The sequence below is a fragment of the Balearica regulorum genome, chromosome 20, assembly GCF_011004875.1.
Source record: "Balearica regulorum gibbericeps isolate bBalReg1 chromosome 20, bBalReg1.pri, whole genome shotgun sequence".
NCBI lineage: Eukaryota > Metazoa > Chordata > Aves > Gruiformes > Gruidae > Balearica > Balearica regulorum.
In genome coordinates, this window is record NC_046203.1 from 3,742,026 (window position 1) to 3,768,624 (window position 26,599).

Below are 26,599 nucleotides of genomic sequence, written 5' to 3' on the forward strand. Positions count from 1 at the left end.
TCCCTCCTCTGTCCTGAAGAGTGGGGGGCAGAGCCCGCTGGTCCCAGAGTGATCTCTGATAGGCTGGCGCTCTGATTGGCAGCAGGAGCAGCCCTTGAGAGACAACAGCTTGTGGGGCTGGCGTTGGATGTCACCCATAGCGGCCTCTCTGCAGCGCCATTTTGTTTGCTGGAAGCTTTGTGGTAGGTGAGGCACCGTGCCATGGTGGTGGGTGCTGCACCAAAGATAAAGGGGCTCTGGAGCAGGGCGGTGGTGAGAGGAACGGCTGGGTCTGCCCAGGTGGGAAGGAAGAGCTGAGTGCGGGCACACCAGAGCAGCCTACCCAGAGCTGCTTAGCCACTTCTGATCTTGAGGGCAGCAGAGGCCTTTTAGCATGGTGGTTCCCTCATTCCCCACATGGTGCCTGTCGGGGATCCCCTCAGTGGGCTGCTCTCCTTCGGCTCTCCCGGCATCTGCAGTGCCATGTGCTGGTGTCTGGAGGGCACTAGGGCAGGGGAAGGTGGCAGAGGTTTAGAAGAAAATGTTAATTGCTGGACATTGGTAATGCTTTGTGGGAAACCTGTGCTGAACTTGGTAGTGCATTAATGGTCTTTGTAGAGAAGATGTAAAATTTTCTCTTAATTTGCATGGGATTTAAATTGCCTTGTCTTTTTTTGCCTTTTCCAGACAACACCATAGGCCCCTCAGGTTGAGGAAGGTGGTAAGTTCTCTTCCTGTGCCGCATCAGCACCTGCTATTCTGGGGGGTAATTTTCATGCTAGCTTGTCACAGTCATAGACAGGTTTGTTCCCTTCTTGCGCCAAGTTTGCTGAGAGGTGAATTGAGGCCTCCTGAAGTGGAAAGCTTTGAAATAGGATGTGAGAACTAATAAAACACTGTGCACTTGAACCGTTTGATCTATAATGTGATGAGTGGCTGCTTTGTACTGGTCTCCCCATGGAGACCCTGCACAACAAGAAGCCAATCAAATCTAACTAACTGCTGAGCAGGTTAAGGCAGTTCAAGGTTTCCTTCTCCCTGTTACAGGCTCTGCTGAATGTTGGTTGTATCCTGATGCTGGAAGTACAGAAAGGTTGAATAAGGAAAAAAAATCAACTTCTCTAAATCTTAGAATCACTGAGGTAATGCTTGTATAGATGTGTAAAAGGAAGCTATTTCTGTGTAGTAGCTTATGTATTTGGAAAAAAATTACTATAGCTTATGCATTTACACATGTAATGCATACAAATGTATTTATGTAGGGTAAAAACTATCATAAATGGAACTTTTCTGATTTCTATTCCTGAAGTAACAGAAGGAGAATATGATTTATCTGGTGTCCCCCTGAGGACTACAGAAGCAGTTTGCTAACCTATTTTGTGAAATATCTTTTATTTTTAATTGAGTAATTATGTTACAGGGTTTGGCCAAAATTGGCATAGATGAAATTGCCGCAGATGGCACTGTGAAAGTCCTGTACCCTGCAAGACTTCTAAAGAGCAATATTAAATAGCAAGGTTCTTAACAGAAATCCTCTTCATTGAATGATCTTTCAGTGTTAAATTAAATGTTCTCTATGCTTTTAGGGAGCTAAAATCTATTTTAATAAACTTCAGCAATTAGGTAATTCAAGCAATGAACTAATAAAGACAGAATCTGTCAGGACGCCAAATAGCATCTAGCCAGAGATGCAGATTTCAAGACAATACTTCTCTCTATACCGTCTTATCCTTACTACATGTATTACTGAGTCTGCTTGGCATGTCATATTAATTCTACGTATGTCAGAGAAGAGGTAAAGAAAGAAAACACTTGCAGGTGCTTTCTTGCAGGTGCATTTCTCATGCTGTACTTTTAATTTATTTGATTTTTTTGTTTGTTTGTTTTTGCCTTAGGACACTCAAATCTGTGCTGAGTTTCTGCTTGTCTGATGATTAACTCTACAAGTCCAAAACCTTCAGTTTTGCTAAAAAGCGCACTCTCAGATGAATATTTTCCATCTTATTAGGTGCAGATTTACAGTGTGGTAGCACTGGTACAATGATCAGACTGCACTGAAAGGTCAGTCCTCCTCTCCCAAGTGCACGTTCCTATAGCCTGAGAGAGGGGGCAAACCTGCAGTCAGCCTGATAGTCAGGGAGTGCAATCCTCAGTTTGCAACAGTAGGGACAGAGCAGTAAACTTTTAATGTAAGCTTTGACTCAACTCAGTGCAGTAGGATTAACTCGAGTATCTTAAAACGGTTTTGCAGTGAAGACATCCTGTAGCACTATTCTTATGATTTTTTTTTTTTTTTTTTTGCTGTAGGTAACTCGAGTGTTTTAATGCTACTTTTCACTTTTTGTAGTGAAAAGTTTTTGTGATAGCTGTGCCCAGGAGCTTGATGTTCTGTAGGTAGGTGATGTAGGAAAGATCCCAACTGCTTTTTTTGGAGATACACTACTGCTGATATTGAACTTTCTCTAAGAGAAGGGTGTGCTATATGCTCTGTCCTCAAAGGTACTCCGAACCAGATGTAGGTGACACATGATACATAATGCACCGCTCTAAATCTAATGTGTGGTCCGGATATGTTTTGCAGTTTCTTTTGTGTTTACAATTTTCCCTTGCTCTGGGATGGAAGAAAGAGGAGCATTTTCTAGCATTCTGGATAGATGCTGTCTTCCAGATACAATGCCGACATCAGAGGTGTTTGCCCTCGGATGCGAGTTGCTGTGGACTGTTAGAATAATGAGTCACACTGATTCCCCAGCGGAGCAGTTGGTAGTGTTTTATAATTTTCTTCTTACAAAATGAGCAGTGGTTAGTTCAGACCAGCAACAAAACTGCTTAAACTGACCCAGCTGATTTTGCCTGGTAGAGGCTGGAAGCACTTTCGTGAACCGTGCAGCTCAGAAGTCCGTGGCTGTGATGGTGTCTGGGAAGATGACAGTGACAAAGCTGCCAGGGGCAGGGACCTTTTGCTTTGGCACAGCTGGATCTGGGAGATGCGTTCATGAAAACCTGCTTTCAGCATGCTGACCCTTGTCACTAAACTTCATAGACTGTTGCTTGTTTGAATGAATTGTTAAGAAATGTTGAAATCATTAAGCCTGGAGTTTTCCAAGGAATCTAATGATACTAGGTGCCCAGCATTAGCAAAAACCTCTCTGTGAACCCTCATTTCCTCTTAGAAAATCCAAAATCTACAATCTGAGCGATACCTGGAGTAGTTAGAAGACTAGGACAATTCTGTATTATTCTCTCATGAGTTTGTTCTGAAAGTTGCATTATGTCCTTGTAGGAAAAGGATCTGCTAGGAGGAACTGTAGTAAAATGGACGTTTGTTGGAAGTAAATCTATGGGATGTATTTCTAATACATCTTGAACTTTGCTTAGAGTACTGGTAAGTCATTCAGCTACTCTCTTGCTTTTCTAATTCTGGTCGAGATGAGGTGTAGCAAACTTTATAGCAAAAGTTTATCACATAGTAGTTAAAAATTTTTCAGAAGATGAAAAACTAAATTTACCTTAATTAAAACATTAGGGCAAAAGTATTTTTTTAATTAGCTTTACTGACTTGAGTTACAGTTGGAGGTGATGTGACCTCCAAGTTGTTTGCGTGTTATATCCTGATCTCACGTTATAGGCCTTTGGTGTTCACCTAAACTCTGTACATGACTGTCTCTGGAGGTGGTAACTGTTCAGAGTACAGGTTGTTTTATAGAGGTGAGCATGCTTTTTTACTTACGGTGTTGCAGAGGTTCGCCTTCTATGACAAAAGCCATTATTTTTAGGAAGGTTCTACAGCGCTTCCGATGGAATCACAGCCACTCTGGCATCTCAGACTCCAGAAGGTGCAGAAGTGATGAGACTTGCAGACTGCCAGTTATGAGCAGAAGCCCTCATCATGCAGAGTGTACAGTTAGTGTATACCATGAATACATCAAAGCTGTGTGTTTAAAGTCCCTGCTGTGAGCATCTGTTAGTGCATAGTTGTCTGTGTGATGCAGGGTAAAGAGTAGCCTTAGAGCCACATTTATAAATGCATTTTAGGAGGAGACATTAGAATGACTTCTGATGGGGTTTTCTAATCTATCTGGCCAGTTTATACCACCTAGGGAAAAAAAACCTGCTGTGCAGGTTTCATTCAATTTCTGTGCCTGAGAAGAAGTAGTCAAATACTTGCTGAGATGAGACTAAGAGCTGTGCCACTATCAGCTTTCATGATGTGAGCAAAGGGGTTTTATCAGTTCTTGTAAGAATGCCATAGAAAACCACTATGCTTTTGGCACAGTTCTTGGCTGACAAGAAAAGAGGGAAGTGACTTAATGCCTTCTGTGCCCTGAAGGCTTATGCTAGTTTCAGTACGTGGTTTTATGGTAATTCAATACTGGTGCACCAGAGTGAATGGATGGGAAAGAGGAGGATGATGAAGGCTTGTGGCTTACAGAGTAGTGTATATCTCGGCTCTCCACCTACTCAGGGCATGGTAGGACTGCTGCATAATCCCACTGAGAATCACTTTTGGAACAAGATCTCATCTAGCATGGAGAGGAAAGGATAGTGTTTCTACAAGATGACGACTGTGCATCTCCCTGAGGTGTTTTTTGCATGGTATGGTAAAAAACCCAGCGTGCCAGAGGAGCTATGGAAGCCTGTGCCAGACTTCTATGAATTATGGATGAGATGTCTGCTGCTAGCACAGACATGAACAGCAAACTGTAGAGCTCCTGGGTGCCTGCAGTCTCGGCATTACAGTAACAGACTGTTTTTAGAATCCACTAGCAACTCAACAGCCTGCTCTGATCTCTTCATGTCTTTAGAAGTTACAGGTCATTTCCATGGTTAGGAGAGAGGTCAGTAATAAGTGGTGTAACTGGGAAGTTCTAAATTTTGTCCAAGTCTTCATTAATTTGTTCTCAGCGAGAATAATGTAATATACTTGAATTTATTTTATTTGTCATATTTCACCTGAACCTGGCTGCATTTTTCTAATCAGGGTATGTGCTAGTCTGGCCTTAGTGTTTTGTTAATTTTTTTATTTCTTTTTTTATTTTGTTATTTTTGCTTCAGCTGTGTAATTTTTAATTTGTTCCGGTATTAAAATAAGCCAGTTCATTGTCCCAGACAACCCTGAATACTCTATGTGCCCTTTGTACATAGCAAGCAAGGTGAGAGATTAAATTGAGTATAAAATATCTTGAGATAGCTGCTCGGACATGCAGCCTGGTCTTGGCAGCCCAGTTCTGTTGGGATTCTATCAGATGCTGTAAACAGCTGCCTCTGTTAAGGACCTCTGTGGTTTTTACCCTCAGCTGTATGCCAAACAAAATTTGCAGAACAAAACTTACAGAACAAAGGATTGAAATAATGACAAAGAGTCTGTGATACCGCCTTTTCTGTACAGGTCAGCCAGGGCCGTGAGGGACAGATCCTTTTTTGTAACTGTGGCATCACTGAAATGGTTTATTGATTCTGTGCCTTCCATCTCCAAGTACAAAGCTGTTGCGTAGGAACAGTCCCACCCCTCAGCCAGGCAGGGTGCAGGCAGGGCTCTGCCTTCACTATTGCCAAGATACGATGAATTGACCAAATGAGGTCTGCCAGTTGAGGGTGAGGCTTGCAAACTGGCTCTTGGCTGTCTCTGCAAGAGCACCTTTCTTCTCAGACTGTGTAGAAATGCCACCCTCAAAGTCAGTTTGGAGTGGTTTCTTGCAATTCGGCTTAATTTTCTGGGGATTTAAGGCTTTAATCTTAACCAGCACAAGGAAGATTTTTGGAATAACACTATTAATAGAAGATGGAGAAAGCTCTCCTCACCCTTCCTCCAGTCACTGGGATTTGGTCTCATCTTTGTCTTTCAGGTTTGTTTTTCACAGCCTGAACTGAAGCACCCACAGATCTCTGTAGTTCCCAAGCTGCACACACCGGAGGTTATGTATCTTCAACATGTAACAGGATCTTTCTCAAAACCACACTGGTCATTAAAACAGGGATAACTGAACTGTAATTCACAATTCAGATCCCTGTCCACATGCTTGCTTTGTGCTGTATGCAAAAATCATGTTGCAACCTCAAGACCTGTAGTGTTGGGAATACAGGAGCTTGTGTGGAACTGCTTTGCAGGGCAACATAATTTGATTTACTGAGCTATAGTTTGTCATCTTGCCCTGTTTTAGCATTCCCTCTTCTGCTGTAATTGGAAGTTACCCAGATTTAAAAAACCAAAAATCCCTTTGAATAAATGATAACCAGCAGAGGGCTGAGTCTGCCTTTAATGCAAGCAGGAAATCCCATCTTTGGTATGTGGCAGCAACTAAGCAAAAGGTAAGAGGGAAGTGTTATTTGTGTTAGGGTATATGACCCTTTTTGAGATCCAAATGCCTTTTTAGTTTTTTGTCCTGTGTTCGTGCCTGGGGCAAGAAAGGGCCTTTTTGTATTACTGTAACAAGAGTACATGCAGGTTTTTTTGTAGCTCTACAGATAAATGTGCTGGAATGTATAGCCCAAAGTGAAGATGAATTCAGGCCCTGAAAGTGTTAGCAGCTCCAGGGGTCACAAAAGGGAAAGATAATTTACAGCTTAGCGAATGGGAAAGAGAAGAACTCTTTACTAGCTGACTTGCTGGAACTGAATCCTGCAGCAAACAACCAAAGTCAGCATTATGTTGTGAGCAATTAAGTGAGGTGACACTTCTATTCTTGCAGAAGTAGGGGTGCTGTTCACAAAGAATTTGTGCTAGCTTAGCAGAGGGGACAGTTGTGGTGAAGAAATTACTCTTCTCTTTTATTGAAGGCTTGCCCTGTAAGCAAGGATAGGTAATGCTGAAGTAAGCGTGAAGTGCCAGTAGGGAGTTCTTCAGCAGGGATGGCGATTCCTCTGGCACAGGGGAGACTAGGTGCTTGGAGGTGGGCCTCCAGTCTGAGGATGAAATTTGCATCACTACAGCTGGCAGCCAGCGGACAGTTTTGTAATCTGGCTTCCTATGTGCTCTTTGTGGAACAATAGGAATTGATTCCATGCTTAAGTCTTTGCTCTGAGCAACAACTAATAGTTGTCACCCAAGTTACCGGTCCTGTGGCAAGTAGGGTATGGCTCGAACTGTTGTGCACATAAGTTTTCAGAAAATTAAATGCTGAAATGAGTGACTTCTGATTTTTTTTTTTTTTTTTTTTTTTTTTTGGTAAGGAAACCTGCAATCATTAACTGTCTTAACAGCCTTGTGGAAGGTGTCTGTGAGCCTGGGGAACATAGATGTCCTTGTTTGAGATAGCAGATCAGCATGAGGGCATACACAGGTCATAAGTGTGCTTTTGAGTAAATAGGAGCTTTTGTCAGCTCTCAGTGTCCCAAATGCCTGTTACAAAACCTTGCATTTGGGATCTGTTATTTATTCATGAGAAAAGAGAACTGACATCTAGATAAATCAGGCTGCTGAAATTAAGAGACAGTAGGACATGGAATTTCCATTGTTTGGTATTGTTTTTTAATTGTAAAGTGAGACTAGAGCCAGTTCTCTGATTTTTTTTTTTTTTTTTTTTTTTGGACAGGTTTATAGATGCAGCAGTTCTTTGTCGAAGTGACAGGCTGGCTCGTTAGTTGCATGGACATCAGTCAATAAATTATTTTTTCCTGCCTCCTCTGTAATCAAATCCACTTTTTCAAGGTGATGTTGACTGCAACAAGATAAGCTGAGTGTCCTGATTGTTAAGCAGATGGTTCTTTCTGCATGGATTCCTTCAGTGCTGTGCCAGCCAGGGATGGGGCTAGAGTGGTCAAACAACATTGGGGAGGGCCTGAACATGAAGGAGCTTTCTGTTGTAGCTTTCACTGCATGCATTCATCTGCAGGTTGATAGTGAGAGACATTACAGTATGCTGAGAAAAAGTAGACAGACTTGGGTATTGTTTCGGTTTTGGGCGGGGGGAAGAGGTGGTAATAGTAATGAGTACAAGGGGCCACAAAGGGCAGCTTCCCTGTTCTCTCAAGCAAGACACTGTGTAACCAGGCAAGTTTGGTTTTGCTACAGCAGGACAGGAATAAAACTAAGTAGATGATGTTAGGCAGTTTCACAAGGCTGAACATGCCAACCTCCTTTATCAGTCTAGACTCAATATTGCGTTACTCTTCCCATGCACAATTCTCTTATCTATCCCTTGTTTCATTCCTATGAGCCCACAGAATGTCAGCCAGCTCCTGGAGTGGGCCCAGCTCATTTCATCTGACCAGCAATTGTCAGGCTACTGCTGAAGAGCTGTCAGCCTTCTCAGCACCTCTGAGATGATAATCCTGAGGTAGCTTTCTGAATGACCGCTTAATAAGGTAATTATCATTATGTATGTACACAGGTATAGTAGTATGCTGATACACAGGGGAAAACTGACCTCAGTTTCAGCCAAGTGTTAATGATGCTTTTTTTTTTTTTAACTGACTATGGCCAGTTCTTTATGGATCGTACTTGCTAAATATTTGATGCAGCTCTGCATTTTAAGTGACGCATGGTTTAGTTGGTTTTGGTACAGTGGTCTCTCAGTAGCTCTTATGTGCATAACTGACTTGTTTGCTGCACAACAGCAGACTCAGTTGGCGGCACACTGTTTTGTTGCGTGCAAAAGTCTCACACCAAGTCTTATTCCAGTTGTCATACATGCTAATCTGTGGGGTTCTATACATCTCATTTTATTAAGAGCAATCTCAACTTTAGTCAGCTCACAACAGTTTTTAATCCTTCCTCAAGGTTGATCTCCTCTGAATTTGATTAATGATGTCTGTGCTTAGACTTGAAATGCTGAATTAAAGATCAGGAAAAAATACTTCTAAGAAAAGGTAAGAGCATATGATAAAATGATTTCTCTTATTTTCCCTTCTAGAGTAAAACTGTGTTCTGTAACTCCAGGCAACTGGACATACTTGTATATTCCAGTAAATCTTACCATGAGTTGCAGCCTCAAGCAAACAACAACAGTCACACAATTCTTACGGTATGCTCAACTCCTGCCCTCAGTGGCTCTGGACAAGGAAATTGCTCAGATTTGCTTCAGACCTCAGAGGACAAACTGGGACCACAGGAATGTAATTGTTTGGGAGATACAGTGAAATGAGAGGGGCACGAGAGGAAAAAACTTTGAGAACCTTACTTGTTCTTTATATATGTAATTTATCATTTTAAAAAATAGACAGTTTTTCTAATTAGCTAAATACTAGGAAATGCCCAATTTTCATTCTGAAGTAGAACTTGCCTTCCTGACTAGTCTCATCACAGCCTTGGGCTTCTCTGGGCTTTCCTGTTACTGCTTCCCTTGGCTAATACCCAGGGGTATTTGTGAGCAGCAGCCCTTGCACAATTAGAGTCCTGTATACTCTGTTCATGGCCAACTTTGTGAAGGAATGCATTCTGCTTGCTACAGCCTAAATATGGTTTATGTTTCCATCGCAAAGTAACAACTTTGCTAATAATCATCTCTGATAAAACTGCAGCCTTAGGAATCCTGTCTCCCCTTTCTGCTGAGCCTTTTACCTGACTGAAGTAGAGTGGACTTCTGTGGTTTGGCTTTCCAGGCTTCAAAAAACTTTAAAGCCAGTTTCCTTGCTGTAAACAAAACAAAAAAAAAAAACCAAAAACCCCTCAAACCACTCATAAGGCTGTAATTCCTGTTTACAGAGATAAGCCTTTATTGTATGCTATTGGAAGCAAATGGGACATGGTTACGGTTTTATATACAGAGAAGTCTGTAGCATTGGGTTACAATCAGTGGCAAATGAACCAAGATTACAGTGCAGATCTAAGTGTTGTGTACAGTTAATAACAGTGGCTGGCATACAAACCACAACACAGAAGCCAAATGAAGCCGAGTGTACAGGGTACAGCATCACGTGAGGAAGCAACTTAATGTACAAAGAGCATTCCATTTACTTTACATTTGCAGGCTTTTTTGGCTAGTGAGTAGATACAGCTCAATTTAAAATTCAGTGTGCGGTTATTTTTCTTCCCACTCAACTGCTACCAAATTAAGACAATTTGAATGTTCAGATTACATTTTTAATACTATAAATAGCTAAGGTTGTTGCTGAATTACTTTATTTGAAGTTGTTTTATTTACAGTATAGTCAGGAATAGTTTAATCATCATTGTTCTTTACAGATTACAAATTGGGAGAAATCTTAAATATTTTGAAAGTAGTCTGTAATTAGACCACAAGGATCTCTTGTACTTCATTTGGAAGTTTAATTCTGGGTAACTTCTTTTGAGAGAGGTATTTATTGGGAAGAAAGATGGAATTTTCCACCATATTACTCATTTGTGGAATTTGTTAATAGTATTTAAGGTTTAGATAGTTCAAAGGTCATACTTCTTTTTATTCAATGCCATATCCAATCTTAGTGTAAAAATAAACACTCTGTCCTCTGCGGATAAATAAATCCATCTGTTGGCTGCAGGTCAGACCTCTATTGGTGAAAGAGATTTAGAAAAATAGACCTTTTCTTTAATGTTTACTATGCTGACCCACAAAGGAAAAGTGAAATTCATTCAAGTCTAGAAACAGAAATACAGTACAAGTGATTTATAGAATTGCATTCCTTCCCTCTACAAACTTGCTGAGCATGAAACGCTGCCCCAAAGCACTGCCTCTGTCTTCTCCTTGTCTTGTAGAAGCAATTGTCATCAGAAAAGCCACATTATACTGAACTGTCAGATTTCCTGTCTGCCTTCTAGTGTGCAGACTCTTAGCAAGGTTCTGCCTCCTGAGGATTCTTTGCTTAAGAATTCTTTAGATGGATGGGTGGTGCTAATTTGGGTTACACAAAGAGGATGTTTTAGCCTAAATTAGCAGCAGTTGTTTTAATTATTCAACTGATGGTGATTTTTGGTGGGTGGAAACTCAACCATTTAAAAAAAAAAAAAAGCTCATGAGTTGGACTTGGAAAACACCAACCTTTCCTTAAAATCTCTAGTTCCGAGACTGCTTCCCATAGATGTGCTTCTCATTAAGGGGCTGGTACATTTGGCAGTACAGGTTTCATGCTCAACTTTGTCACTAAGAACTGCACAGGACTTCAAAAAGCATACAGCCCACTGGGACTCGCTCTGCTGTAGTATTTTGGTGCTTTTGACAGTCTCCCCACAGCAGCGTTGCTTTCTTAGAAGTGCAAGTGTCCCAGAATGGCTCTGGGAGAGCTGGAGGACAGGTGACATTCTGGAGTGGAAGTAGTAGTTAAGCACCACTTGTTGGCCCCTGCAGAGGCTTGAGAGAACAGAATTGCTTCGTAGAGAGCTTGTCGACCTAAAAAGCTTAGTCAGTTTGATCAATAAATATTGACTTAGGATTAGGATCAGAAATAAGACACTGCACTTTGGAACTGGAAGACAGAGTCAACTTCCTCTCTTTTCTGTCCAAAAGGAGACTGGCTTTAAAACAATTGTCCTTAAGGACCTTTGTGATGTCTGATGTGTAACTCACTAAGCGCATATGAATGTACCTGTCCCTTTTTCAGGGAAGAATAAATGCATGACTGGACAAAGCTTCAAGGCTTTTTTTCTGTGCTTTTTTTGTTTGTGGGTTTTTTTTTTTTAAAACATCTGTTCTATGTCATGTTGTCCCTGAAGGCATATTTACCCACTCTTAAATTATGCAGCATTGCCCAGAGAATGGCTCTGTAGTTGAATACACTCTCTGCAGTACAGCCTCCATTTTCTTCCAGTATATGTGTATTTCCATGCAATAGATGTTATTAGAAAACTACACTTGTCTTTATCCTGTTATTTTGAGCAGGGAAGCAGTTATACTATTTCAAAAACACAAGAAATCATCTGTACAGCAAATGAGAATTTTCATAATTAAATTCATATAATCACTAAGTTTTCAAAAGCTGTACTGCTCTGAGTGTTGTTCTTCAGCCCACCATTATTCTGCTTTGAGCAGTATCACTTTCCGTCTGCTTATAAACAGTTCTTTGTGGAAATAATGAAACAAGTATACTCTCTCTCCTACACCGACTGCATTTTAATTTGTTAGTTTACAGGATGCCCTTACAGACAAGTTCTATTGGGAGTGCAGCAATACACACATTTCTGTATGCATAGATCATTAAATTGTAACAGTGCCAGTAGTAAAGCAAAACCTGCCAAGATGTTTTGTTCCTCTTAATTAAATTTGATTTATATGTGCCTGTTCACTTAAGATGCAGTTAGTGTCCACTGCTGAGATGACACAGTACCCTGAGTAACTTTGTATTGATTATGCTTACACAAGCTTGTGCTTTTCTAAGAACATAGAACTGAGCACAAAGAAAATAAGTAAGTACATCAGGCTGTTTCTATGGAACACTGTTAATCAAATTATTCATAGCAGCTTCGAAGTATGAAGTTGAAACTTACCTTCTGCTCTACTCCCTTTGAAACAGATGAGTACTATAATTAACTCCCTTCTAGCTTAAAAAAATAGAAGTGGATAGAATGTCAACATAGGCTTTTCTGGTAAGATGAACCTACTTTGTCGTAACTAGTTATACCAATATTGGTGATCTGGAGTATGTACATTACAACATGCAGTTGTGGAAGCAGTATCTGCTTTCCCTTGTTGCCGTGCTGTTCTGTGTAAAAGCAAGTTGTCCAGAATACTGTGGGAATTGTAGAAATAAGTTACTAGTATTCCTTTCGGGGAAATTACTGTTAGTTCTTTCCCTCCCAAAATTCAGTTGTATGCTATATACACCGCCTGGAGCGGTCTCCCTGTTTTGGATAGGGCTGCATCAGGAAATAGAATTTGTTCGTTGGATTTCTCCTGTTCCTCTTCCTCCTCTGGAAAACCTTCCATCCTGGACTTGTTTACTGAACAGAAAAAAAATTAATCTCCTGTGGTAACATGACTAGCAGCTTTTAGCCTGCTATATGGATAGCTTAAACCTCTTATCTAATGTCTTATAAACTACTGAAAAAACTACCATCTCCCTGTCCTCTCAGTATACTAAGGCTGCTGGTTTACCACAGTAGGCATAGATCTCCTGGTCTTACTACAGACTGTATTATGGACTTGGAAAAGGAAGTGCAACTTTCCCTCCAACTTCCTATCTATAATGGTCAACCTTTTAAGACTGGAGAAAGGCATTCCAGCTTCTTTTTTTCTCTGTCTCTCTTGCCTCAGTCCGTTCTAGCAGGACCAGATGCATTCAGCAAGCATATGTTCAAGTAGAAGCTGCATTACACCTCACAAACTGCAAAGCAGCATAAGGCACCTGGAGCTGCTAGATCCAGGTAAGAGGCAGGAATGAGGCTTTTTGGAATTAAAAATTAATTGCAACTCTTACTCATTCCAACTCCCCTGTACCAATGAATGAAGGATAGCCAATTACCTTCAATTAATGCCTTTTAGAATTCTCTTCTTCTAGTAGAGATCACAGTCCAGAGGTTTTTCACAAACATGCACTTCTGGCTAGCTATAAAACATTTTGATGTTGTTTACTTACAGAGTATAGAAGGGACTGTACCTGTAATTATCTTATTGCCACAAACCTTTGAAGTTGGAATTGTCTCAATCTGTGGTTCAATTTTTTATATGCTCCTTAAATTCTTGCAACTCTTGTTTATCAATGGATTATTAATTAAACATGGCAGAGAACTCTCCTGCTGAGAAGGCTTCAGTCTTTTCAACAGTTTCCGTAGCCTAGGCTTGATGGGTTCCTTCAAAGTACACCGAACTATTAAACTACCTGTGGTACAGTATATATGACCTTAGATTGTACAGAGTTAAGGCACCAAATACAAGATAAAACAACATCCAAAATAAGAAATTTGCTTTAGAACTGTGCATCTCCACATACTACTATTGGACATTCAACTCCTCTTACACATCAAGGTAAACATGTGGTCTGACTGTTTCATGCAGCCACAGCAACTGCAAAAAACCAGACCACTTTACTGAACTTAAATCTTATGCTATGCTGAACTTTTCTCTTACAAAACTCGCACAGCTCTTTTTAGTAAGGCATTGCATTGCCTACGTGGTATCAGACAGGCCTAGCAGAAAAAGCACCCTTTCTCCTAAAAGACCCCAGACTACAGGAACAGGCATATGTGTCCTACTCATGCTTTTGTATTATCTTACACATCAATTATAAACAAACAACTCAGTCCCATTTCTATAAGCAGAATGGGAGAAAGGAGGATATTTCAGGAGCACTAGAAAACATGGACATAAATAGGTATGGATTTAGATGAGACAAATAAAGCTAAGGAGACATAACTTCTGGGCTTAAGTAATAAAACAGCTTTGTGATGGCAATTCACTTAATGTCAAATGCTTAATTACCAGCTTAAGTGGTTAATGTTCAAAGAAAGCACAGGTGAAAACTACTGCCACAATCCATAGGCATAGGACTTCAGTGCTGAGTTTCTCCAGTGAATTGCTCTAAAATGACTAAAACAGAATTTCTACTTTACAGTAAGGATCAGATTCACAGCAAACTAGATGTGTTAAAACAGAAGAATGAAACCAATGAGCTGTTAGACAAGCTGTCTCATATACTATAGATAGCAGATGCAACTACAATATCCCTTTGCTTTAAACAAGTCAATGAAGTATCTCATTTTTCAATAGATTTATTTAGCAGGAAGCCCAAGAGGGTCTAGGTCCTGAACATTCAAGCTGAGTTACTGTTTTTAAGACAGTACAACCGCTCTTAACAGAACTCCTCAGTGAGTCTAGCAGAGAACTCATTTTCAGTCTTTTGATACCAGAGAGATGTCCTAGTCTGCTTCACAACTGAGAACAACAATCTGAACTTCATATTTACATATCTCATCATATATCCTAAAGAATTCACTGCAGCAGAATTCTTGTGCTGTTTCCCAGAGCTACTGGAAATAGTAGCTGTTTTTGTAAGCTGCTTCTGCGACCTGGAACTCATCTGAAGCTGGGACATATTTTTCCCTTGATTAAGTAACAAGCAACTGTCTACAGAGAATTTAGCTAAAGGCAAGAAGCTCTAATACCAAATGATCATATCTTAGCCTACCAAGCAAAAGAAGCCGAGGGAAACTTGCAATTTTGTCCAAGTAAAGACTGAAATACTATATTGTCTGCTTGCTCTTCATTTATACAGTTCTGGAGAGATGTTCAGGAATCCAACCTCTAGACTGCAACGATGTGTAGGCTCTCCAAAGTACAGATGCAGAATTACAAATGAAGAAAGGGGCACCTTCTTTCAGGGGATCAGTGACTGAAAAGACAGCGACTGCCAGGCTTATTCTCCAAGGACATTGTTGGGACTGGATCAGGGATGGTATGTTAAAGCTGCTCACATTTATTGCTATCTTGGAGTTTTAGAAAAAGTGCCAAGAGACTGGTGTTCCATCGTTGAACAGCCAACAAACAGGAGATTATTTTTTTTCCTAGACCACTTGAAAAATCTTCATGCCACTCTGCCTAGATTTTCTACTTCCTTAATAATGCAAGGAACTTGTGGTCAGGGAAATTTTTCTCAACAGTTTAATGAAAGCAAAAAGCCTCAACTGATTTTATAGTTGTGCCCTTTTCCCCAATTAAGTTCTTTCAGTGGCTAGGGGGCATAGTCTTTTATTGAGTAAGACACACTTTAAGTCTTTTTTTCCTACCAGAAGGCAAGTGTTCTCAAAGGATCCTAGTCTCCAGAGATCAGAGATACCAGAGTAGTTTTCACAGATCTTTGTAAACGAGTAGAAATAGTCCCTTGGCACAGGAATAAGTTGAAATATTTGTAGGAAAACTTGTTTCTCTGAAGCTCTTCATAGGCTGATTAAAGTTTTTAATAATCTAGAAACTTTTGTGTAAAAATGCCGTAATTTGAGAGAGTCAGTTGTTTACTGGGATTGCTAGAGGGTGATCAGAAAAGACAGGGAAGGAGGACAAAGGTATTTAACTGCACTGAAAGTCATGGCAGCAGGGTTTACAGCACATTAAGTGGGAGCCATGACAACTGCTGAATCATCTAATTGGCTCACATTGGCTACATGACAGCAAATTAGACAGATTAGGAACCACCTACCCAGGCACTAAATTGCCTTTGTGAGAGTTGGATTCTGCACTGTGTCCAACTGAAATTGCTTGGGCAACGGAGGCCGCATGTTACGCGTTCCCTTCATGAGTATAGGCTGGCCTCCCTCCATCCAAGTGGCATGATGCCCAGGAATAAGGTCACCATGTTCCAACTCTTGAATGTGTGCTTAAGGAAGACAGCAAGTGCTGGCAGAGAGAGGACATAATGGCAGGAAGCATCATGTACCATGCTTTCAGTCAGTCAAGCCCTCCAAACCAATCTGGTTCCCTTAAAACCTTCTCCAGATGGAACATGCCTAGAGAAACCTCATATGGCTGGCAAGGTAGAACTGAAGTCCTACTTTATTAAATACCTTATTTCTTCAAAATTCACAGTTGCATATTTGGGAAAAGGACAAGCATTCCAGCTGCCACTTGCCTGTCAGGAGAAGAAATGCTGAGGTATGGTTAGTGGTACACAGTACTTAAGGGTTTCCATCTGGAAAGACTGCTGTTTAAAACTTGAGTTCTTTGACCACTGCAGCTGGTGAAATGGAGGTGCCAACTCCTTGCACAGCTACGCACTTTTGGAGAGGATCTACCAGCTGATTTGTATCATACATATGATAATACCAGGTGTCTCCTGAAAAATCTGTCTAGCTTTCACCTATTTCAAAACAAAGGAAAACACTGCTTCTAGAATGTATGACCTCACAGCAAGGTCATATCAATGCTGCCTTTACACCAATGCTACAGCTGTGTAAGAAGTCAACTGGGATTAAATTCTCTGAAGGGCAGATGGGCCAGAGAGAACTGCTGTCCTGAGACAAGTCAGGCAGTGCAGCAGGCTGGTTATACAAACATTTCTCCCTCATGTGGTCCCATGAAACCCAAACTGGTAGAAAGTGAAAGCAAGTTCCTGCCTGATTATAGGTTTGTATGCAGGAACAGCTAAAGGCAAATAAATGCTGTTGTAACAATGGAACAGTCTGTATTTTTATCTCCCTGTTCTGTAAATAGCCTCACTTTCCTTGGTGTTAATGAGCAGACCACTGAAGCTCACAGTTGTTCTTCCAAAGTCAATGATAATACCATTCACCTCTAATACAGATAACACATTAAACAGAGCAATTCTTTACTGTAAAGCTCTGCCTTCTTTTAATCCTTTAAGTGCCAGACACCATCTCCCAAAATACACACTATCATCTGGTTAGCTAAAACTAGAGTTAAGGTAGGAAGTGTACAGGCACAGACTTTCCTCGGTGTCCTATTTATATGTGTACTAATTGAAAGGAACTTTTTCAGAATTCTTTTCCATGAACCAGAAATTCAAACTATAAAATAACAGTTCTGCTTCACTGAGAAGGTACTACAAAACAGGCAGCAGTATGAGCCGCTGCACAAAGCATACAGAACCAGGTGTGCATATTTGGCTGTCGGGTATATCCAGAAATAAAAAGCTCAGTACCCTTAAAAAAGACCTCTAATCTCACAGAAAAGGCACTTTAGACCATGCTTCTGTGAGGAGGCTTTTAAAAGGAAACCTGCAAGTATTGTGCAAAAGAAAGGAGTTTCTAGTTCTGCCTTAGCAAAACAGTGCTTGTTGCAACATTGATCAAGCAGATGTTACCCAAATTACTCATAAAATTAAAACCTACTGTTAGAATTCAACTGCTCTCTCAAATGCCAATATGTCGGGCACTTAAGGAGCCTACGTCAGTGACACTTCAATACATGGGAATGTTTTGCTGAAGTTCCACTGCCAATGAGACAGGTTCCCAGGCAGAACTGCACCTTAGGATCTTATCACTGATTCCAAGTGGCTGCAGAAACCAGGATTTAGGAGTTTTAAGTACAATGAGTATATCACGTGTCAGGAAATGGTGTCTGTCCTACTGAGAAGGGGGGGGCAGCAAAGGCAAGGGGACAAGTTTGGGACATAAGTACCTGCATTACAAACAAAAATGTATTTGAGAAATTTAGTATCGTTTCAGTGAAAAAGAAAAGATCCAACAAAGTGAGAATTTAAAAAAAAGCAGAAGAGTGGAATGCTTCAGATTTTAAGAGTTAAAAGGGTAATGACAGAAAAACATGGAAATTCACAGTCAAAGCAATTCTGATGGAAACCAATACAAATGGATTAAGCTGCCAAGTACAGGCCACAAAGAAACAGATCAAATGAGAGTCAGCAAGACATTTTATTCATCAGTCCTTGAACTGGACAGTACTTGTCAGAATGACATCAGTTAAGCCTAGGAAAGGAATACTCAAGAGAAGTTCATTATAGTGCACCTTAACAGTGCCTTGACACATATAAAATACCATCTTCCAAAGGAAATGGAGCAGCCTGCTGCTCCACTATCAGGATTGCTTAGCCTGACAGGCTGAAAGAATGAATTGAATTTTAAGTGAGCTTCAGACCAAGCCCCAGGTTTGCACCTTGAAGATAACAGCAGATGAAAACCTGCCCCACCGAATGGGAAGGACATTCTGATGGCTCATCAATTGCACCTGCAAATGTAATCAAATGGTTATGTGCTTTCGTGGGTAACTTGGTACAGTTCCCCAAGTTCACTTCCCCAGGGGCAGATGTATAGGCGACTTGCAAGATCAGGTTTCTGCCAACAGTAGCAAAGCTAACAATATTTAACAGCTATTTTTCTGTATCAGCCTATGAATTCTATCCAGACATATCCTGAGTTACGGATAACCTACACATGCAGTTGTTTACTGAATTTGATGTTTTCAATATTGAAATGAAATATAGGTTATTTTTGCTGTTATATTTTGATGCAAAACAACAAGCTTTGGGCTTGATATATTACTACATATTCCATACCAAGTGTTTTCCTGTTTTACATGAGTATAAACTTTGATCAGTCAGAGATCATGATCTCTGAATTAAGACCCTAAAATGCTAATACAACATCAACTCCCCCCCCCTTTTTTTTTACCATTTTTATATAAAAAGAGTTGTTTCCAGCAACTTCAAGTACTGTAAGTACTGCAATCGTGCAGTACTGTACTATGCAACTTTGCATAACGCAAGGTTATATAAAGGCAAATTAAAAAAAAACCCTAGTATTTTAAAACTACACATATCATGTGCACCATATAGGTCATAATCCAAAACCATTTTAATCCAAGTAAAATATTTGTTAAAACATTTACTATGGAACTGAAAATAATTATTTATGGATGGCTGTATCCTAATTTCTAGCTTTAGAAAACCACAACTAAGCAAATTATTCATGCAGAGTTAAATCACTGCCTGCCTGCCTTCCTCTCCTCCCACTGCACCCACAAGAGGAAAGCAAACCTGGCTGCTTCAGGAATTAATTTGGCCTAATGAAACCTGATATCTGCACATTTTAACTGTAATATCATCAAAGTCTTTCATTCTTCATTTGGAGTTTAGCTTTAATAGTTTAGGGAAATAATTTCTCTCTGTATTAGTTAGATAATATCACACATTCCACATCTCATTTTTATTCCACATACCTATAACCATGGTATGGCTTTCAGCGCAGGCCATGGCCGTGGCTTTGGTACCTGCCCAAATGTTTTCCACAGGTATGCAAGGCATGCACTGCCTGACACACAGCAGTATCAACACAGCTTTTTATGCTACACAGGAGAAAAATATTTGGAGAACAGTCTGTTGATAAAACCAAACAATTTCTTAAAAGTGTTAAGTAATATTTTCTTTTTTTAACTGAAACTGGAGTATTGGAAATGGCCTTGGAAAATACAAAGTTGGAATTCAGACCTAGGTATTACCGGTTTAAACATTTAGTTAAACAAGACATAATAAAAATGTGCCATATACAAGATTGTCACAGGTATATGAGATTTTTAGAAAAAAAGCAATAAAAATATTCTTTAAGCTGAAAATAAAATCTCTTACCTTTTATATCACGATCTCAGCTTACAGTCACTACATTTCTGCTTATTTTATACAAGTGCATATGGCTATGAAGGTCCGGAGAGAATGAGAATAAAGTGGTATTAACCTGCTGAAAACTGCTTAAAAGTCTTAAGCTGCAACATATAGATGTTCCAATACCATTTAAAAAAACATTCACCTTTCAGTTATTGCTGATTCACAATCTCAAAATACCAACATACAAATACTTAAGAGGAAAAAAACTCAGTAAATTTAGAGCAGCGAGGTTTTTTTGAACTGGATGGTTACCAAATACTATGTTTTCCTATCATTTGGTGATAATTATGAGAGACACAAAAGCAATCCACTTGAAAGTCAAGTTCAAGCCTACCCTTTTTGTGCCTCATATTAATGATGTGAGGAAGAGAGAGAGAGAGAGAGAGAAAGAGAATATATAATTTAGTTAGATTTTGGTAAAAATATATATTCTATTTTTTTTTCTTCTGCCCTTTTGCTACATTTCATGTCTGCTGACATGTACAATGGTACAAAGCACTACTGCTTCAAGAGCGACCACTGCAAGTCTTTGTAGCAATTTTTATAGGAAACATGCAAATACAGTCATAATATTAAAATTCTGAAGTATTTAAATAGTGAAGGTAAATGCAGGATTCACTGCTTAAAGCAGGCACTCTGCTAGGTTTCATTTCTTGTTTCGGTGTTTGGTTTTTTCCCCCCGACACGCCAGTTTTCCCTTCTAGTGTAAAGAAATAATCAGAAGTATATACACATCTATTGCTATGTACCCAAAGAAAGGACTGTGGCTTGGAGTAAGTATTGCTTTTCATTAAATGGAACAAAGTTCAAAAGTGAGAAAAACACTTTAAAAAAAGAAAGGAAAAAAGCTCAGATTCCATGTCTGAAGTTCAGAAACCTCAAAACGAGCCACGTTTGTTCTTGCTTTTAAAGACATGTACAAAATGCCATTTCGAGCCACACAACCTGATGGTTCTAGAAGTCAGAGAAGAAATCTTGAGGGCCCAAGTGAATAATAAAAGGTGCGATGCTGAGAGGCTGGCAATAGGGACTGTCAATGAAAAAACCACCTACAGTGGGAAAAGAGCAGAGAAGCAAAAACTTCATGTTAATTTCAGAGAGACTGGCTGAAGCTAAAGCTCCATTTAAATTTCTCTGCTCTTTCAGCTGCAAGTGGAATTTTCATTGTAAAACGGGCACTTTGAAGTCTTTGAAGGTATTGAAACATCTAACACTTCCAAGGTTACCACTTTCTAAACAAAGAACTGACAGCTCATTCATATTTTCAGTAAAGCAGAGAAATGTAAAATATGCAGCAAGGGGGCAAGTTTACAATGTGGTTAGTAACTCCCAACAAATGACAAAAAATAAAAAATGACTTCTATAAATCATCTGAAATGACTGCCATCATGTTGGAAAAGAGCATAGCGCCCTCCTTGTTTTTGAAATAAGAACACGTTATTTTGCGTACAAATGTTCATCAGATAGAATTGGTTCAGAGGATATTTTGTTTGAAATTTTACAAAGCTGAGGATTAAAAAAAAAAACACCAAAAAAAACAACTACAAAAAGTTGCCAATCAGGGGAACTCCAAAAGAGAGAGAGGGGGGAAAAAAAAGTGTGCAGAGGAAAGATTCCTTTAATGAATATTTGATTAACAAAAATGGGCTCTTATCAGCCATGCTTTTTCTGCTCCGTGATGGCTTCCTTTCATCCATAGGCCAGCAAAATATATCAGTGATTTACGAGCACCACTCAATTTGACTCCATCCCCGAGACCCTGCTCTTTATTTCAACACTAGCGCATGGATGACACAGCAGGCTCGCACTACTTGTCAATACATCTACATTTTTTATTAAAGTACCACCAGCACCAAACGAAAGCGAGAGCTACGGCAGAAGAAAAACCATTTAAGATATAAACACATTCCTAAGCACAAATGCTTCGCTTAAGAATAACAGCTGCAGTTAATTCCAAGAAAAGCAGCTTGTTATGTAAGCCGCCCCTTATTAAGCTTTTCTAAAATTTCTTTCCCTATAACAGGGGGCATAGTGGAGGAGGAACTTTACATTGCTTTAAGCACCATTCTTACATCCTCTTCATATATAAAGCTCCTCCGGCCTCAGCAGCAGAGTCTGCTGGAGAGCAGAGTGTATAAAGGCAGTCTTTAAAACAGCATGAACTACAGCAAACCTACTGAAAAGCAACGGGTGAGGTCTGAGTAGAGAACTGCAACCAACAATGCTGCTTATTTTGTGGGGTGATACCTTAATAAAGCCTACTTGAATCCCTCGTTAGAGCCCACAGCAGTTTTTATGCAGAAGTCTACAATACATGGAGACAGCCTGGAATTTGAGAGAGGTGCACATACTCCTTAGCAGAAAGAGGATTCGTTCGGTTTGAGCACCAACTCTTACAAAAGTACTGGCCTATGGCTGAAGTGTGTCACTTTCCACAGCAGCACTCAACAAGAACTGGGACAATTAAATAGCAAGTTTTCATGGGGACCTTGTTGCTGCTTTAGATTCTTACAAATGTAAGGGGGAAAAGGAGAACCCTTTGTTTCAGTATAAGATTGACAACTAAAATGCTTTCTGTAGAAATGGTGGATGGAAAATCAAGGGTGGGCAGACAATCTTAAAAGTGAAGAAGGCCACAAGAACAAGTGCAATTTGGGTTTTTTTGGTTTTTGTTGTTTTTTTCTTTTTTTGTAAAAACAAAAGAAAGGAAAACAGGGAGCTTTTGAGCTCTAAAGAACCTGATTGTAACATTATTGTTGTCCTTTCTCTGGGCAATACAGACTTAACTGTGTATCCCTGTAATTACAGAACAAGAGTCCTTCTGTGGGAACTTCCTTTGTTTAGTACTTATTTCACAGAATGTAACCTAATACAGAGAGACAGTCTAAGATTAATTCCCTTTGTTTCATTTCTTTTTCAGTATTTTGTGTACAAGTGAAAAGCCTTCTTGGATAATGAAGACTGTGTCTAAAAATCACAGTTACAGTATGCTGATCTTAAAGATTATAAGGAAACTCAGGTACTGATGCTTACCTATAAAAAATAAGATAAAACGATATTTTAACCCATATTTTACTAAATTTATTACACACCATAATATTTACAAAGTTAAATGTTAACTGTAAAGTTTCTATTGTGTGGGTTTGTTGGGGGGGTTATTATTTTTTAAGTTTTATTTTTTAAAGAACTATGCCCTGCATTTAATAACCCTACAACAAGTACAGGTCATTAACTGAATCTGTGTGACTGCATCAGGAAACAGGCAGTACTCTTGTGTTACAACAAAACAGTTTATTTGTGATCAGTGTTTTATATTCTATACATCCTTCACAAATTTAATTTTACATAATTGGATACTTCATTTAAAACGTAAGATTTAAGCTTCTAGTTCTTCCCTATAACAGAAGGCTGGTATAAGTTATTTGAAAATGAGGTAACATTTCACAGAACATTTTTTTCAAGTTTTAGAGAACTAAATTTGCATTTTGTTAAAATCAAAAAGTAGGAAAAAGATGTTTCTTTACAAATGACTTTGCTCAAGTATGTGTTCAAAGAAAACAGGATAAAAAGGCTTTTTTTCTTCTAACATTCTGTACTGTACTGTGTTGTTCAATCAATAGGAATTAGCTTCTGCCATTTGCTAAAAGAATGAGTAGTGGGGAACAGGATAAGTTGGGAATTTCATAACTGGTAACAGAACCATTCTCTTGGGTAAACCTACAGAGAGAAGAAAGGGAGAGGACTCCAAATAAGTTCAGTGATCCAAGAAAGTCAGATAAGAGCTTACAGTAGCGTTCTCATTAACCTTTTCCAGATCAGTCAATCAATGTGATTTTAGGGTGCAGAGTCCCATCAACAGTAGAACTTCAACACTTTGCACTATTTCAAACAGATGGCTAGCTTAAAGTTTGCTTTTATTTTTGTCCTGGTGTTTGGTTAAAGTAAGTAATATTCTCAAAAACAGAGTGTGTATTTGGACTTGAAGCTCTACTTCATAATCTTTATGATAATTAATCTCTACTATCTCATTCTATGTTCTGAGTTAATTTCACAGACCAGTTATAATTGCAGATATTCTAGACAGGCACTGCTGTGCATAAAAGAGAACTCACAGGGACACTGTTCAGCAGTTTTGATAAGCATCCAGGTAGGTCAGCCAAAAATCAAGCACCTACAGTAAATTCTGCATCTGCTTCGTTATTCTGCATTTCCTCTCCTGTATTGAAGTGGCAAATCTGGAAAGATTAATATCTGCCTGATTTCATTATTATTAGAGTTCTTGTGGCCTCGCAAACTTCTGCACAATTAAATGTTTGTTTTTTTAATCTTGCCTATTTAAATTCTAGTATTTAACCTATGTATCCATTTAGAAATCACAAAGCAGCAACAGCAGGTATTCCAGAGCACCAGATGATCAAAGTGAAGTTTCCCAACATGCAACAGCTTACAAAGGCAAAGAGACATGTTTACCTTACAGCCAAAAAGCATTATCCCAGTACTTCGCATCACAATCATAAGACATTAAAAACAGAAACTCTTTATGTGAAAAATGGGGGCATTCAATTCTACAATGCTTTGAAGTCAGTGATATGTCACATATACACAGGTGATTAAAATCCAGGTCCCAAAACAGGCATCATGAGAGGAAACACAAAAGAGAAGGAATGAATGAAAAAAAAGCAAGAAAAGCTGCAAGGAAAGTTGATAATAATTGTATTCTTTTCTTCAGCAGGGAAAGGATTCCTCTTATGTCGCTGTGTGTCCCTGCTTGTAGAAATACAGCCATGCAGATACCACTCATCTTAGTTATAGTCCATGACTAGTGCTTGGAAAGAACCACTGGGATGTTTTAAAAATCCTTACCACGAAGTAAGCCCTAAACTACACTTCCTTTCATTTTTCCTTGAGAAACCATGTAGCTGCCCCTTGTGTAATACCACACAACAGACAACACACAAAGTACACTCAATATGACAGCACTGTTGAGAGGAACAAGTATTATAAAAGCTACAAAAGCTAGAAAACTAATAGCAAATTGCAGGCTTAGTTTCCTATATGAAAAACTGCAGGCCTTGAAATGTACTCAACTTGCCATTTGAGTAGCAAGCTTCACCCAGTCCTGTGACAGGAGAGGGCAGTGGGACTGGTGCTGGTGGGCTCGCTTTTTGTGCCAGGACATATCACTGACTCCAAACTGCTTTGCTCCCATTGCCACATAAACCTCATTCAAAGTAACCAAAAGGGCCAGTTAGAGGTATGCATTGTTAGTCTAGCATAAAAAAAGCCAGTGGGTAGGGAGAAGCTGAGTTAAGAAAAACTCTTCCATTATAGGTCTCTGGTTATTAGTTTATTTTACAGTCTTCATGAAACCAGTGCTTTGCCAGCCTTATATCGCTATGTTTCTTATTATTGTGGCAAATTACCACGTCCTAGCTTCCTTGCAATCTGATTTCTAACAGTACAAGCTACACAAAAACCATTCTGCTTGTCCCAAGCAGCAGTGGTTTGGCCTGCAGGGGTAGGGGGAGTGGGTGTGTGTGCACAGACTGTACTGGAGATTTCATACAGTTGGCAGCGCTAAGGGAGCTTTGTCCACAAGCCACTTACACTTGGGGACAAATATTTTGCCAATGCTACTGTAATGCCATTTAGATAAATATTGGTCAGAGATGCTGAAATAGGCCCTTCGGTAGTCTTTGAATGGAGCACAGATTGGCTGTAAAAAGTAAGAAAACTACTTCAATTCAGTTTCAGTATGAAAGGGAACAGGCAATTAGAACAAGCAGTCCTTCCACAAATCAGGCAAAGCATAGGCAAAAAAGCTACTCCAACCAAAAAAGAACCACAAGGTTATGGCATAAAAGTGGTGTTGTTGTCATGGTTTAAGAGCTTTAATCTCTTTGAATTTCTCCTTGGACTGCCACATTTGGACTGCCACAACAGTTTCTGTATCATTTCTAATTTGTTAATTATTAAGCTATACATACCGTAAGCTGGCGCAGCTGTGCTATACCCATATGGTGCTCCATAGCCTGCAATATAAACAGACAGGGGATAGGTTTCACTTCCTACAGTATCTGAAGACAGACAGTGTTTGCCCACCAACACACAAGGAGGGACCCCTTTTGGTACGTGAAGCAGAACCACAGAAAAAACAAACTCACGCTGATACATATAAGTGTTGCTGAAAACACTAAAATCCTTCTACGTGGTGGCTTGAAGAACAAGCTAGCCACTGATTTTCTTAAGCCTCAGCATCAGAGAGTTAAATTCTGTATTTCATTTCCTTAGCATTTTCTTTCAGCTGAAGCCCTCAAGTCTGTACTGTCAGAGCATGAAGTTGGCACGATCCAGACATCCTGTATTTGCTTATGGTCTTTCTAAAATACAGTCTAATGCAGAGAACAGTCATCTTCCTCAGCTTCCATTCTAAAGAGGGGAATGTTAGATGCCTGCGGCAGATACCACATCACCATCAGCAAAGCTCCTGTGAATTCTGCTTTCTCTGCCATTTCTAACAGACAAAAGAAAGTTTCACCAAGGACATCTGAACACCTAGAGGCAGAGAACAGTATCTTCTTGTCCAAAGAGCTAAGCATGACACTGGAGTGAGACAAAAAGCAACAGTGGTAACACCAATCTTGGTTACTACATCTCAGCAGCTCAGGAAGGCTTTACAGGGGTT

General features: G+C 39.7%; 1 protein-coding gene and 1 long non-coding RNA gene across 11 annotated transcripts in view; one reads left to right on the forward strand and one right to left on the reverse strand.

The window, feature by feature from the left end:
- The first annotated feature begins 7,948 nt into the window (after positions 1–7,948).
- Positions 7,949–23,057, forward strand: LOC142604632 (uncharacterized). The gene is made up of 4 exons (XR_012838488.1): positions 7,949–8,787; positions 13,104–13,213; positions 15,061–15,240; positions 22,835–23,057. It is a non-coding gene; the product is annotated as an uncharacterized LOC142604632 (long non-coding RNA).
- The window catches only part of STRBP (spermatid perinuclear RNA binding protein), a 64,917-nt gene continuing 54,051 nt past the window's right edge, over positions 15,734–26,599 (reverse strand). For 5 of the 10 annotated variants that reach the window (XM_075772409.1, XM_075772412.1, XM_075772414.1 and 2 more), the window contains 2 exons: positions 25,902–25,946; positions 23,191–23,631 (listed from right to left, as the gene is read on the reverse strand). In XM_075772409.1, the coding sequence (XP_075628524.1) occupies positions 23,555–23,631; positions 25,902–25,946 (122 nt within the window). In that variant the 3' untranslated portion in view covers positions 23,191–23,554. Of the gene's footprint in view, positions 19,944–23,190; positions 23,632–23,657; positions 25,947–26,599 lie in introns of those variants that run through there. The other 5 variants (XM_075772405.1, XM_075772406.1, XM_075772407.1 and 2 more) reach the window with 2 other exon arrangements.